The sequence below is a fragment of the Pimephales promelas genome, chromosome 6 (assembly GCF_988280905.1).
Source record: "Pimephales promelas chromosome 6, fPimPro1.hap1.1, whole genome shotgun sequence".
Classification (NCBI taxonomy): Eukaryota; Metazoa; Chordata; class Actinopteri; order Cypriniformes; family Leuciscidae; genus Pimephales; species Pimephales promelas.
In genome coordinates this window covers 32,715,681-32,729,346 of record NC_142774.1, presented here as the reverse complement: position 1 = coordinate 32,729,346, position 13,666 = coordinate 32,715,681, and the positions used below count along the sequence as shown (strand labels likewise).

At 38.9% G+C, this 13,666-nt stretch overlaps 1 protein-coding gene and 1 long non-coding RNA gene across 2 annotated transcripts in view; both read left to right on the top strand.

The window, feature by feature from the left end:
- The first annotated feature begins 338 nt into the window (after window positions 1-338).
- Window positions 339-13,666, top strand: part of pcdh7a (protocadherin 7a) — a 38,071-nt gene continuing 24,743 nt past the window's right edge. Inside the window, exons 1-2 of the mRNA XM_039674667.2 lie at window positions 339-3,804; window positions 4,524-5,240. Coding sequence (XP_039530601.2) covers window positions 1,243-3,804; window positions 4,524-5,240 — 3,279 coding nt within the window. The 5' untranslated portion in view covers window positions 339-1,242. The remainder of the gene's footprint in view (window positions 3,805-4,523; window positions 5,241-13,666) is intronic.
- Window positions 10,106-12,937, top strand: LOC148978753 (uncharacterized). The gene is made up of 3 exons (XR_016168907.1): window positions 10,106-10,727; window positions 11,780-11,892; window positions 12,058-12,937. It is a non-coding gene; the product is annotated as an uncharacterized LOC148978753 (long non-coding RNA).

The window sequence follows — 13,666 nt, the reverse complement described above, 5'->3', positions numbered from 1 at the left end:
TACTTTTCTCTTTTACTTTACTTATTTTTTACTACATTTTCTTCATACTAATTATTTTAAATATAAAATATGTATTTAAAATGTTTTGTTTTTTTGTAAAAAGAAAAACACATTCAGTGTCAACAAGTACTGCTCTTGTACAAGTACAAGTACACATTTAACAAATTAAATTGATTTAATTAGTTGCTCTGTTTTGACAAAATAAGTGCTTCACTGGACTTGTCTAATTGTATGTATTTTTCGCTTTTGAGGTATTTTGTTTTGTGGTCGTATGCAAACACACCCCCTGTATTTGCGCGTTAAAAGGAAAGCGCTAGCTCCTTCGAGACACTCTCGGTCTCCCGTTTCATCTGAACGGTCGAGTTACGTAGCGAGGGAAGTGTTGCAGTGAACGGAGGGTAAGAGAGAGGGATAGGTTGAGAGAGAGAGTGAGGGAGAGACTGCAGCATCATTTGAGGGACGTTCACATGCAGTGCAGTAGAACGTGCAGGTGAGGGAGGAGGAGAATGCGGGACTTTTTCCTCAAACACTTCACACACATCCAGCACGGACTCCGGAGGAATTACTAAAGGCTTTTGTTGCTACTTCTCTACCATGCTCTCCATCTTTCCATAAGTGGCTAATTTACGTGTTCTGGGAAGTCGAACTGAAAAGCTTTTCTCTTTGTCAAGTTCACCGTAAAGGAATCTATAAGAGCTTGGCACGCGCGCGTAAGACTGCGGGAAAAGATTTCCAATTTCCCTCCCGCTGTGTTTTAAGGTAAGAGAATATATAATATCAGGGAAAGACTTTAAAACGCACTTTGGCTTCTTCCCAGCCAGTAGCGAAAGCTCTGGGATGCGAATGTGAGAGCTGAATTCACAGACAGATCTCTTTTGTGTTCTACTGCATTGCAGTTTTAAACAGTGAAAGCGCGAGAGGAACCCGCGCTCCGCAGCATCTCAATGAGCCGGACAAAGTCATTTAAACTGCTCAAATTTGACTCTCGCTTACTCCTAAAAGACACAAAGGAACATTCTTGTCCGTAAAAGAGCCGTAAAGACTTATTGCCAATGCCGATGTCTTCACAAAGTGGATGTTTTATTGTATCGTGTTGAAAACGTGACTGGGGAACTAAAAGACTGTCGGAGAAAATAAGATTTTGTCAAAGGAAGCGTTTATAGAAATTATTCAGTGGCGAGTCTGCCTTGGACCGAAGGAAGCTGCAGATAGAGAGTGAAAGAGAAAGAAAAAGAGAGAGTCATGGGGAGCAGGAGCGTTGGCGCAGTGCACTCCGCGCGCTGCTACCTCGTGCTTATCCTGCAGCTGCTGACTCAGCTCCCGAGCGCCAATTCAGTGCTGCGCTACCGCGTGCCGGAAGAGGGGCCGGCCGATGTGCACATTGGGAACGTGGCTTCAGACCTGGGGCTGTCCACCTCTGGGATTGGGACCGGTGATGTCACTTTTGCTTTGGAATCTGGCTCTGAATACTTCAAAATTGACAACGTCACCGGAGAGCTTACTACAGGCACCAGGAGGATTGACAGAGAGAAGCTACCGCAGTGTCAGATGATATTTGACGAGAACGAGTGCTTTTTGAACTTTGAGGTGTCCGTCATAGGTCCCCTGCAGAGTTGGGTGGATCTGTTTGATGGCCGTATTGTAGTCACAGACATCAATGACAACACCCCCTCTTTCCCTTCACCTGTACTCACTCTATCTGTTGAGGAGAATCGTCCAGTCGGCACTCTCTATCTCCTTCCTACTGCCACAGATCGTGATTATGGTCGCAACGGCATTGATCGCTATGAACTTATCCAGGACAGTAGAGATGGGGGGTCATCTTTGCGCCGACCTGCGAATGGCCAAACAAATGGGAACGGTGGTGACCGTAGGAGAGGGTCAGAAACAGGTTCGGGGCCTGCCAGCAGGAGCAGCGTGTTTGAACTGCAAGTTGCCGACACACCTGAAGGACAGAAACAGCCTCAGCTGATTGTGAAAGGGCCCCTGGACCGCGAAGCGCGGGATTCTTATGAACTTGTGCTACGCGTCCGTGATGGTGGCAATCCATCCCGCTCCTCTCAAGCTCTGTTACGCGTGTCCATTACAGACGTCAACGACAACAGTCCACGCTTTGAGAGACCAGTGTATGAAGCGGAAATGGCAGAAAACGCCCCACCTGGCACACCTGTCCTGCAGGTGCGTGCCACAGATCGTGACGTCGGCGTGAACGGGCAAGTTGAGTATGTGTTTGGAGCAGCGACGGAATCAGTGCGTCGCCTCCTGAGGTTGGATGAGGCATCAGGTTGGCTGACTGTTCTACACCGAATAGACCGTGAGGAAGTTTCACAGCTACGTTTCACCATCACGGCCCGTGACCGTGGCCAACCACCCCGCACTGACCGCACTACAGTCGTTCTCAATGTAAGAGATGAAAATGACAATGTACCAATAGTTGAAATTAGAAAAATTGGACGGATTCTCGTTCGGGATGGTGCTGCAATGGTTCCAGAGAACGTGTTGGTGGACACACCAGTAGCGTTGGTGCAGGTGTCAGACCGTGACCAGGGAGAAAATGGTGCGGTTACCTGCACTGTGGTTGGGGATGTTCCATTCACATTGAAACCGGCTGGTGAGGCAGCCTTGGCACCTCCACCAGCCATGGATGATGCATTTGAACGAAACAAAAAGAAATATTTTCTCCACACCTCAGCACTTTTGGATTATGAAGCAACTCGTGAGTATAGTGTCACTATCGTGGCGGTGGACTCCGGTAGTCCAAGCCTCTCGAGTAATAGTTCCCTTATGGTGCGAGTGGTGGACATAAATGACCATGCTCCCACTTTTGCCCAAAGCTTAGTGGAAGTGCATTTTGCAGAGAATAATGCCCCAGGCGAAAGAGTGGTCACTGTTGTGGCGGCTGATGCAGATAGTGGCAAGAATGCAGAAATTGCCTACTCACTGGATCCATCTGTTAACGGAGCTTTTTACATTGATGCTGATAATGGTGATATTCGTGCCACTGGGACACTAGATAGAGAGCAGAGGGAACGCTATGAATTTCGCGTGATAGCTCGAGATAAGGGCACTCCGTCTCTGCAGGGTTCTGCTACCGTCGTAGTCCAGGTCACAGACAGAAACGACAATTCCCCCAAATTTGTCCAGGAAGTCTTCACATTCTACGTCAAAGAGAACCTGCTCACCAATAGCCCCGTCGGCATGGTGACTGTTACTGACGCAGATGAGGGCGAGAATGCAGAGTTGAGTCTTTTTGTTGAGCACGATGAAGAGGAGGGTGGAGAGGAGGGGAAGCAAGAAGTTTTCTCCATTGAAAATAACACTGGAACCATATTCTCCTCTGCATCCTTTGACCGCGAACGACGTAGCGCATACTCATTCCGCGTGCGTGCTGTTGATGGCGGAGAACCGCCACGGTCTGCCACCGCCACGGTCTCCCTGTTTGTCACTGATGAAAATGACAACGCACCATCCATCACATCACCCGCTAATGATTCATACATCCTCCTGCGACCCGCTAGCGAGGCCCGGACTGTGGTCCGGACAGTCACAGCCTCTGATGGTGATGCAGGGTCTAATGCCGATGTCCGCTATGCTCTGGTAGGCGGAAACCCTTTTCGTCTGTTTGAGATTGGCTCTAGTAGTGGGGTCATAACCTTGACAGATCCCCTGGAGGGAAGACACAGGGGTCTGCACCGCTTGGTGGTCCGGGTCAATGACAGTGGCATGCCTTCCCTTTGTGCCACAGCACTGGTGCATGTCTTCATCAATGAGAGCTTGGCCAATGCTACGCTGGTGGAAGCACAGGTGAGACACATCAGTGCAGCATGCTGTTCAAATAAACTCAAACAAAGTGTAATTCAATATAGAGCAACAATAACAGTTTGTGCTGTTGAACAATGAGCCAGTGTAGCACCGAACCAAAAAGAATAATTCAAATTTTAGATTGGGGATTTTAGATTTCAAATTGAGAATTTTAGATTTTAGATCAAATTTTAGATTTTAAATTGAGATGGGGGCCAATGCAGATTTAAATTGAAATGAATAATTTTATTTTACATGAGAGGATGGAGCACAGAAGTGAACTGCAGTCAGAAACTTACTGATAACTTTTCACAACTAGGAAATCCAAGCACGAAATGGCACATTTTAAAGAAAATATATTTCTGTTTGTAAATATTCATGCATCCAATTGCTGTTGACCCACATTGGATATTGGATAGAAGGAAGCACACACAAATATAAAGATGAAAGTAACACAAACACACACACACACACACACACACACACACACACAGTCACACTTGCCTGCGCAGAATAACTATGATTGGATATCCAAGCCTTGACATGATAATTGAGAATCTGGGCCTTGCAGTGGGGATGAATGTGTATGTGTGCGTGTATGGTTCAGCAGAAATAGATGTAAAATGAGGATGCAGTTATCAAAGGGCAGACACACCATTCATGACTTTTCATTTTTGCGCTCTCTCTTTCTCCCTCTGTATGTCTCTCTCTCTTTCACTCAGGTGGCCCGCAGCCTTGCAATCCCCCTCTATTTGGATATTGCAGGTGACCCAGACAGCGAGAGAGCTCTGGGTAAACAACGCCTGAGCGTTGCTATTGGTGTCCTGACCGGTGCTGCTGCCGTTATTCTGGTGATCCTTCTGGTTGTGACAGCACGACAGTGTGGGGTGCAGGGTAAGAACGGCTACGAGGCTGGCAAGAAAGACCCAGAAGAGGACTTTTTCGGTCCACAGCCTCCCCCTCTACAAGCCCAGGCCTCCCAAAATGAGCGTGGGCGCAAACCACGCAGAGACAAGCGTAATAATGGTACTGCCAAATTTGAGCGTTCTTTATACAGTGGAATTATGACGGTGAATGGCTGCAGACGTGGGGGAGGTGATGAAGAAGAGGATGATGAAGATGCAAGCAGTGCCAGTGAGAGGATTGCGGCCCGTTATTGTGCAGCTGCTAATGGAGACCCCAGCAGTCCAAGGCTCGGCGCGAGACGTCATCAGTCAAGCCCAGATCTGGCCCGCCACTACAAGTCTAGCTCACCTTTGCCTGCAGTGCATCTTCAACCCAACTCACCACCTGTAGAAGGCAAGAAGCACCAGGCTGTGCAGGAACTGCCCCCCACCAACACCTTCACTGGCAACGGCACCAGTAATGCAGACGCCATGTCACTCAGCTCAGACCAGTGCTCCGATTATGGCTGCCAAACTGTCAAGTACAGCAAACAGGTAAGAACATAAATACAAACGACTCAGTTTCATCACTGCACCTTTAACAAGTACAAAAAAAATGTTACAAGGCTTGTCAGGACAAAAGCCTCAAGCTTGAACTAGATTTGGATCCCAAAACTAACCTGAATTCAGTGAGTCCTGTGGGATATTCCTGTATTATTTTCTTTGAGTAATTTGATATGAGATTTTCCAAGAAATATAAAGTTTCAATTGTTACGTAGAATGCCACTTTGTGAGATATAAAGTCCCATTTATGAGATCTAAAGTCACAATTGGGACATTGAAATTATGAGAAATAAAATGTCATCCTTTAGTGATGTATTGTCACAATTACATTTTACTGGCGGGAACAGGCTTCCCTGTGCTTATAACACAAGATTGTATGTATTTAGCTAGAATATGTTGCCCATCTAGTCAATGGCCCTGGGGTTAATTTGTATTCCTGGGGCAAATTCAATCCGATCTGCTTTTAACCGAATCATATCCCATCAAAAGAAAAAGCAAAACTATGACAAGCACAAATGTAAAAACTTCTGCAATCATCCTGTACTGTTGTTGAGTTGGTGCGCGTGGAGTGGTTAAGGTTATACGGTGCTAACTGCCTGCTCTCCTTTCCAGGAGTAGCTACTGAAAATAGACTGTCGAAGAGAGGAGAAATGTAACCCATTTTCTCTCACACCACCATAGATCTCTTTTGACTTGCTCAGTTTCTCTCTCTTTCTCTCCTTCTGTTTTGCTTTATATCCTTCTCTTCATCATACTCTCTTTACTTTTTTGTCTTTGACTTTCTTTCCACTCCTTTCCATGGTCTATCATTTTTCTGACACTTTTGGAAGTGTTAAATATAGAGTGAAATATACAATGTGTCTACTGTAGCTGCTTTGAGCAGAATCTGGCCAGTGTGTTTGACAGGATGAGCGTGAAGTGCTTGAGAGAGAAACCATGCTGGCTTGCAGAGTTGTCTCTTTTTTTTTTAACTTAATCTGTCATCTTTACAGTTTTATCCAGGTCATATATTTAATGCAGCAAATCCAAACTGCTAGCTTTGCACTTAACGGGAAGCATTAAAAAAGATTACCTGTGCACCCTTTGACGGGTGCTTTGGACAAGCCCGAACCAAAGGGTGGCCTCGTACTATAGAGAGACATGGTTAAATTGAACACTGGGATCGCATTACATTTTCTGACAGGTGTTGGGAGCTTAAACCAAATCCGCGGAGGTCTACACGCAAGATATTGAGTCCTAAATGACATGTCATTTTTGGTCTTTTTAGCATGACTGACAGTCGGATTGTAAATCTCTTTACCCAGAGCCTAAAAAACAGCTGACGCAGTCGTTAGGGAAATGTGCAAGACCTAATCAATCTATCCATGCTGGTGTGATCCTGACCGCAGTGGGTGGGTTAATCCAATACCGAGTCAATCCTCTTAATCTGCTGACATTTTTTTAATTTTTTTCTCTGAAAATGCTTAATAGAGAATTCGGTATGTATGTGCTTCTGCTTTTGCATTCATACTCGGCCAAGAGTTTGTTGTGTGTGAGAGAGCGTTAATGCTTACTGGTGAGTTTGTTGGACTCTTTCTGACGGTTTAATCAATTATTGATCACACTGTAATTAACTCCTCTACCGTGGAGCTTTGTGACCTAGCCTAACCTGAACCCGGTGCAGACGGTAAGTGTATGCGTGCACTTGGCTGTTGCTTCCATGATGGGACGGTATAGCGTGATGGGAAGCCAATACCCTACCGCTGTCTGAATTTGCAAATAGGTCCGTGTGCGGACACATGCATAAACAGCACTCCTGGAAATTGAATGGCAAAGAAAATGGAAATCGTTGACCTATATCTGTCTCACTCTCTCTATCGCTCGTCTCTCCCATATTCTATAAATGCACAACTCAGCATTTTCCTAAGTGAAACTCCGAACTCCCTCTTTGCTGAAGGGCACTTTTTCTATAGCCCCTCCCCTTTACACCCAGTCACGCCAACACCTATCGACCGGCTGCATGCTGTCCCCAGGTCGGCCCACATTCCTATCATTTTAGACAGAGTGGCAATGAATATACTAGACTTGTTAATGTTGCTAGCACCAATGCACACCCGAATCCGTGCCACTCAGGTGTGCAGGGGTAACGGTCAGACAGGTGGGCAGTAGGCGAGTCTGTGTAACTCAACACACACACTTGGGATCAGGCAACAGGTCAGATGGATAGCCGATACACTTTGACACTCACACTTGCATGCTCACGCGGGGCCATGCAAATGCTAGCGAGGGCCGACTCCAGAGATAGATATTATAAATTAATGGAGGAGACCAGTGATGGAGGGTCCAGGAGACAGTGGGAGACATATGGGGAAAGAGAAAGCTAGAGAGAGAGAGAGAGAAATGAAGGGAGATTGCTAATGCTAACCACACTTTTGCTGGGCTGTATTGATTTTCATTGGGAAAGCATTATGAAAGCTTTTACATGGACGTGCACTGCAATGGTTATAAAGGATTGAGAATGATGTTGGAACTATGTGTGTGTGTTCGACCTAGCAATGTTATTGGGAGAAAACTGATGAGAAATGTCAAGAAGTCTTCTAAATCTGAAGAGGGGGGAAAAATCTAATTTTGGGGAGATCCTTAAAAGGACAAATTAAGTTAAGTCATTAAATTATGTTTTGATTCTTTGACCTCTAAAAATGCCAGATTTGAGTTTAGAATGGAGTGGTTCGAATTAATAATATGAATTGCAGCAATAGAAGGCAATAAGAAGTCTCTAGATATATGAACATTTTCAATTCTCTCTGTTTATGGCTTGTTTTCTGATTGCCTTTCTGATCACATTTAATGTCAACCGCTCCATTAAAAGTCATTTAGTGTAAATGCAAGTACATTTGCAGTAAATAACCTCAGTACTGTGTACTTCCCATAAAATTGTGCTGGACATCTGTGAAACGCAAGGCTATAAAAATGACAGAGGATGCTTTTTAGTGGCCAAGTGTAACGTACTGAAAAATGAGAGGTTAATAATTTATAGATGACACATCTAGTTAGTAACACTGATGGCCATGACCAGATGGGAGGTGTTCTCATGTGACCACCACATATCTTTAGAACAACAACCATTAGTGCTTGGTTAACTCATTGTTTATCCATATATTCCTTCAGTGAGACTGAATGATAATTGAAATTAGATAAGAAAATAGTGTATACATATATACCTGACATTTAATCCTATTTACTGTTATATTCCCAAGGGTCCAAATATGGAGACGCTTTCTGATTTATTGAAAAGTTATTCATGCAAAGACTTTAAAGTCAGCGTGAATTGCTGTTCGCTCGCAACCCATTTTATTTCCATAATGTGACATATTTCCAATTGAAACAAGAAGAGAATCATTTGGGTTTTAAAAAGGGAGTTTTTATCAGAATGGAGTCACACAGAATTCTAATTTGCCACAATAATGCACAAACTAGGGATTTGACTATTGATTAACATTAGCCAATAATAGCCTGCTTAGTGATGTCAATGTTAAATGAAAATTAATTTGAATACATTTTATCAAAATATCTTCGTTCATTGTCAAGGCGTAAAAAAATTTGACATGAGCCAGAGAGTCAAGACTGTCAGAGATTTGTAATGCACACCCAGGTGAAAAAGACGTTGTATTAAATGTATTAAAAATATATTTGAAATACAAATAGTGTGTTTATAATACATTTGTATTTACAACATGCTTATTTAAAGTGTACTAAAAATGTATTTTATTGCATTTTAGTATATTTCTAAAAAGTATACTAGAAGTACATTGGTAATAAATATATATTTAATTACACTTTTAAGAAATATACTATAGAAAAGCATACTTTTAATGTATTTATAAAAAGTATATTAGTAATATATTGGTAATAAATGTATGCTTTATTATATTTTTAATAAATATGCTAATGATAATTATACTTTAAATGTATTTCTAAAAAGTATATTAGAAGTACATTGGTAATAAATATATGTTTAAATACACTTTTAAGAAATATACTATAGAAAAGCATACTTTTAATGTATTTATAAAAAGTATATTAGTAATATATTGGTAATAAATGTATGCTTTATTATATTTTTAATAAATATGCTAATGATAATTATACTTTAAATGTATTTCTAAAAAGTATATTAGAAGTACATTGGTAATAAATATATGTTTAAATACACTTTTAAGAAATACACTATAGAAAAGCATACTTTTAATGTATTTCTAAAAAAGTATATTATTAGTACATTGGTAATAAATGTGTGCTTAATTATATTTTTAATAAATATGCTAATGACAATCATGCTTTAAATATGTTTCTAAAAAGTGTACTAGAAGTACATTGGTATTTAATTACATTTTTAAGAAATATGCTAAATACAAACATATTTTAATTATATTTAAAAATGTTTTACTAGAAACGCAATGCTAATAAATATACACTTAATTACACTTTTAGAAATATGCTAAAAACAAACATAGTTTTAGTGAAGTTTTAGTGTATTTACAGAAAGCATACTTGTTGCTAAATTAAAGTATTTTTTGTGTTCACTTCAAGTTTAAAAATTCAAGTCCCTTTAATTCCCTTCCTAACATGAAGGCAATTAAACATGTATCGAAATTAATTGTATATTTCTACAAAGACTAGAAGTAGCACTTTAATTATAAATATGTGCTCAGTTAAGCTTTTAAGAAATATACCAAAAACTAACACACTTTTTGTAATACTACCAACACTTAACTCAATGCATATGTATTTCACACTTTATATTATGTGTTTTAGGTTTAACTTTTTTAAATTAATTTGTTATAATTATGAAAAGCACTAAAATTTGACAAACAAGTAATGCACTTCTATACTTCTGCATTAATTAATCAAATAGTCTTTTCCACAAAACAAGTGAATACCAGTACTTGCACACATCAACATAAAAGATCAGGTGTACATACTAGAAAAACAAAATAAATTTCTTAAAGCTTGACTCTTACATTTGTTTAGCCAAAATTAATTAAAAAAAACTTGTTAATAAGCATGTTAGGTTTATATAAACAGAGTTGTTTCTTTTTTTGTGGATGTTAGTTAATATTTCCAGTTGCATTCATTTGGACCAATCAGAGCCAATCTTTTCAAAACAAGCTTGCCGGCAATTGTCCAATCACACACTGCCATTTGAACTTACATGTTGGGCGGGGCGCAGACAGCGGATACTGACTGTCTGTGGTATCCCATTATAGCTTCGGATATTTCAACAGAAATCATGTATTTTCCAAATTTTGCTTTGTTATTTCACTGGCTCGGACCTAGTGAATGTGGATAGCACCGATCTAATATTGAGAGAACACACGAGCAGATTACCAGGTCGTCAGCTCCCGCGAACAATTTAGCAGTGAAGAGGACAACGCAGAGCTGCGCCGCCACGACATGGACAGAGCAAGATACTGCCAGAAAAGATCTTACTTCTTGGTGGTAAGTTTATTAGTTTAAGTGATTAGTATAATTGGCTTTATTCTCACTTTGGGTTTAGAAAATATTTTCAGAAGTTGATGACGATGTTCTGTGGATTACAGGCGTTTCTGTTGATTTGACACTAAAGCGAGTTATCGTCTATCCATTGACGTCTATCAACTTAATTGTTATAGATCTAGACAGTGACATAATACAACTATAAAAACATTGCACACTGTGTTTGCAGAAAAAAGGTTATTAATGGTGATTACACGACAGGCTTGATTGTCCCTAAGTAACTTCTTGTGTTTTAAATATTATAATATATTTTAAGCTCTAATAAAACTTTCACATCTGTGATATTTAATTCATAGTAAAATCGAATTAATTATTAGTAGGCTGTCAGTTTTCATGTCAATTCGATAAATAAATTAAGTTGTAATCACCAACTATAAGCTTTCACAAAACCAATTATTAAATATCTTGCACTGAGAAATTAAAATGATGTTAAATAATGAAATGAGAGATTTTATATTTAATATTTAGCCTAGCCAAGGAATTTGCACATTGCAAAGACATTTTTTTTATTAAACCCAACCGTGAGTAGATGAGGTCAAGTCGAGTAAGTAGTAGTTGATCCTCTTGATTTGTAACTTTTTGTTGGTGAAAAACAACAAAAAAAAGGCAATAGTGTTTCATGTAGCAGCTAAGTAACTAAGTGACCTATATATATTAACACGTATTTGAAAAATGAATATGTATTTTGCCTGATTATGCATTGAATTATGCAATCACATAATTGTGTTTTGTGTTATATGATTTTATGAGTGGTATTCAGCTTTTTTACATTTAATCAAGGCGTTATCAGCTGTCACCAACTTGTAACTTTCAATAGAAAGTTCTGTCTTTATTAATAATGAATAATTACTTTAATAATAGGGTGGAAGTTACAGTAATGGTTCATTAAATATGTTTCACCATTTAAACAAAATACAAATTATATATGAAGAACACAAACTAGTGTTTTTTCTGCCCTAACTTTGTATAACATGCGACTTTATTTTTTCTTATAGAGCTTCCAGGGATATTAGCATCTCTCAAAGAGGCCCTGGAGTCCATGAAACGAGGTTCATTCAGCTCAAGCCCAAGATCATCTGAGCTGTGTCTTCCTGAAACCTCAGAAATGGTTAGAAAATTCTTTATGATAAAGAAAAATCCTATTTGTTATAATAATTATATCTGACTTTTTGTGCATTAAGTGTTCTGAATTAAGTAACAAAGTGACAGCTTTTTATTAGAATTATAAATGAACAAGTTTATACTAATGCTTGTTTTTTTTTATTCTTGCCAGATTTCCCTCGGTGTTTCTGATGTCCCCAAAAGAGTCTATGGCAGACTGAACAAGTCACGAACTTCTCTTTTTACTCAAGATTTGGCCACTTTACTTTTTGCTATTGTATTTCACTTTGTTTGACTTAAAGGATTAGTTCACTTTAAAAAAAAAAAAAAAAACCTTTAGCTGATAGCTTACTCACCCCCATGCCAAGATATCCATGTCATTCTTTCTTCAGTTGAAAAGAAATTAAGGTTTTTGATGAAAACATTTCAGGATTTTCTCCATATAATGGACTTCATTGGGGACCAAACGGTTCAAGGTCCAAAAGACAGTTTCTGTGCAAACTGTTCAAAGGGCTTTAAACGATTCCAGACGATGAATAAGGGTCTTATCAAGCGAAACGATCGGTCATTTAAAAAAAAAAAACCCACAAGTTTAAGTTTTATAAGCTCAAATGGTCGCCTTGCTCTGTTCTGTTATGCATGTTCATGATTTTCCTATTTGAACTCGTTCATCAAAATTAACAAATATTTTTCCGAGTCATTAGGTTCATTCAATGAACGAAATGAATGAATTGACTCGAAAAAAGATTTGTCAGGGCTGCCAACTCTCAAGCATTCAGCACAAGACTCTCGCAATTGAGCCAATTCTCATGCTTTCACGACAAATTGACTGTTAGCCATTGGACCCTGAACTGTTTGGTTCCCAGTGAAGTCCATTATATGGAGAAAATCCTGGAATGTTTTCATCAAAAACCTTAATTTCTTTTCGACTGAAGAAAGAAAGACATGGACATCTTGGAAGACATGGGGGTGAGTAAATTATCACCAAAAGTTTTTTCAAAAGTGAACTACTCCTTTCAGTTAGTTTATTTATTTATTTATTTTTGTTCTGTTTAATACATCTGCAAATCAATGCATTTTATGTTAATGTATTTTGTTTAGTTTTCATAATGCTTTACTGATGTAGTGCATTAAAGTTTATCTTTCAAAGAGTGTTTGTGTGTTTTGTAGAAATATTTTTTTTATTGGGTTTTGTTGAATTCAAATGTTTAAATGTATTTTTAATACATTAAAATATATTATTTTTATATTAAATGGTTTTTGGAAAAATATATTTTTAATATGTTAATAGTGGGTCCAATAGTGTTCTACTAATACATTATTAATAAGCTGAAATTATATTTAAAATATACTCAGAACGCATTAATGTGAAGCTAAAAATATACTAATGCTGTATTTCTAAAGTCGATTTAAAGTGTATTAAAATACACTTTAAATAAGTGCTATTATATTACATTAAATGTACTTAAAATGGTTCCATTTTAGCACAATTTAGTATAATAAAATATATTACTATTACCTTAAAATTGAACTTAAATACATATTAAAATACACTTAATATACTTGAAGTTGTTTCAATTTAGCACATTTAATACATATTTAATACGGTACATTTAAAATACATTAAGTATATCAAAATAAATACAATTTAAATATATTTCCTTTTCACCTGGGCTCCCCTGTTTACAGTCGCAGCTATTTACAATAGAGCGAAAACCCATGACTCTAAACTACGCTTTTACTATTTATAAATTGCTGACTCTGTTACCCAAACACCGAGC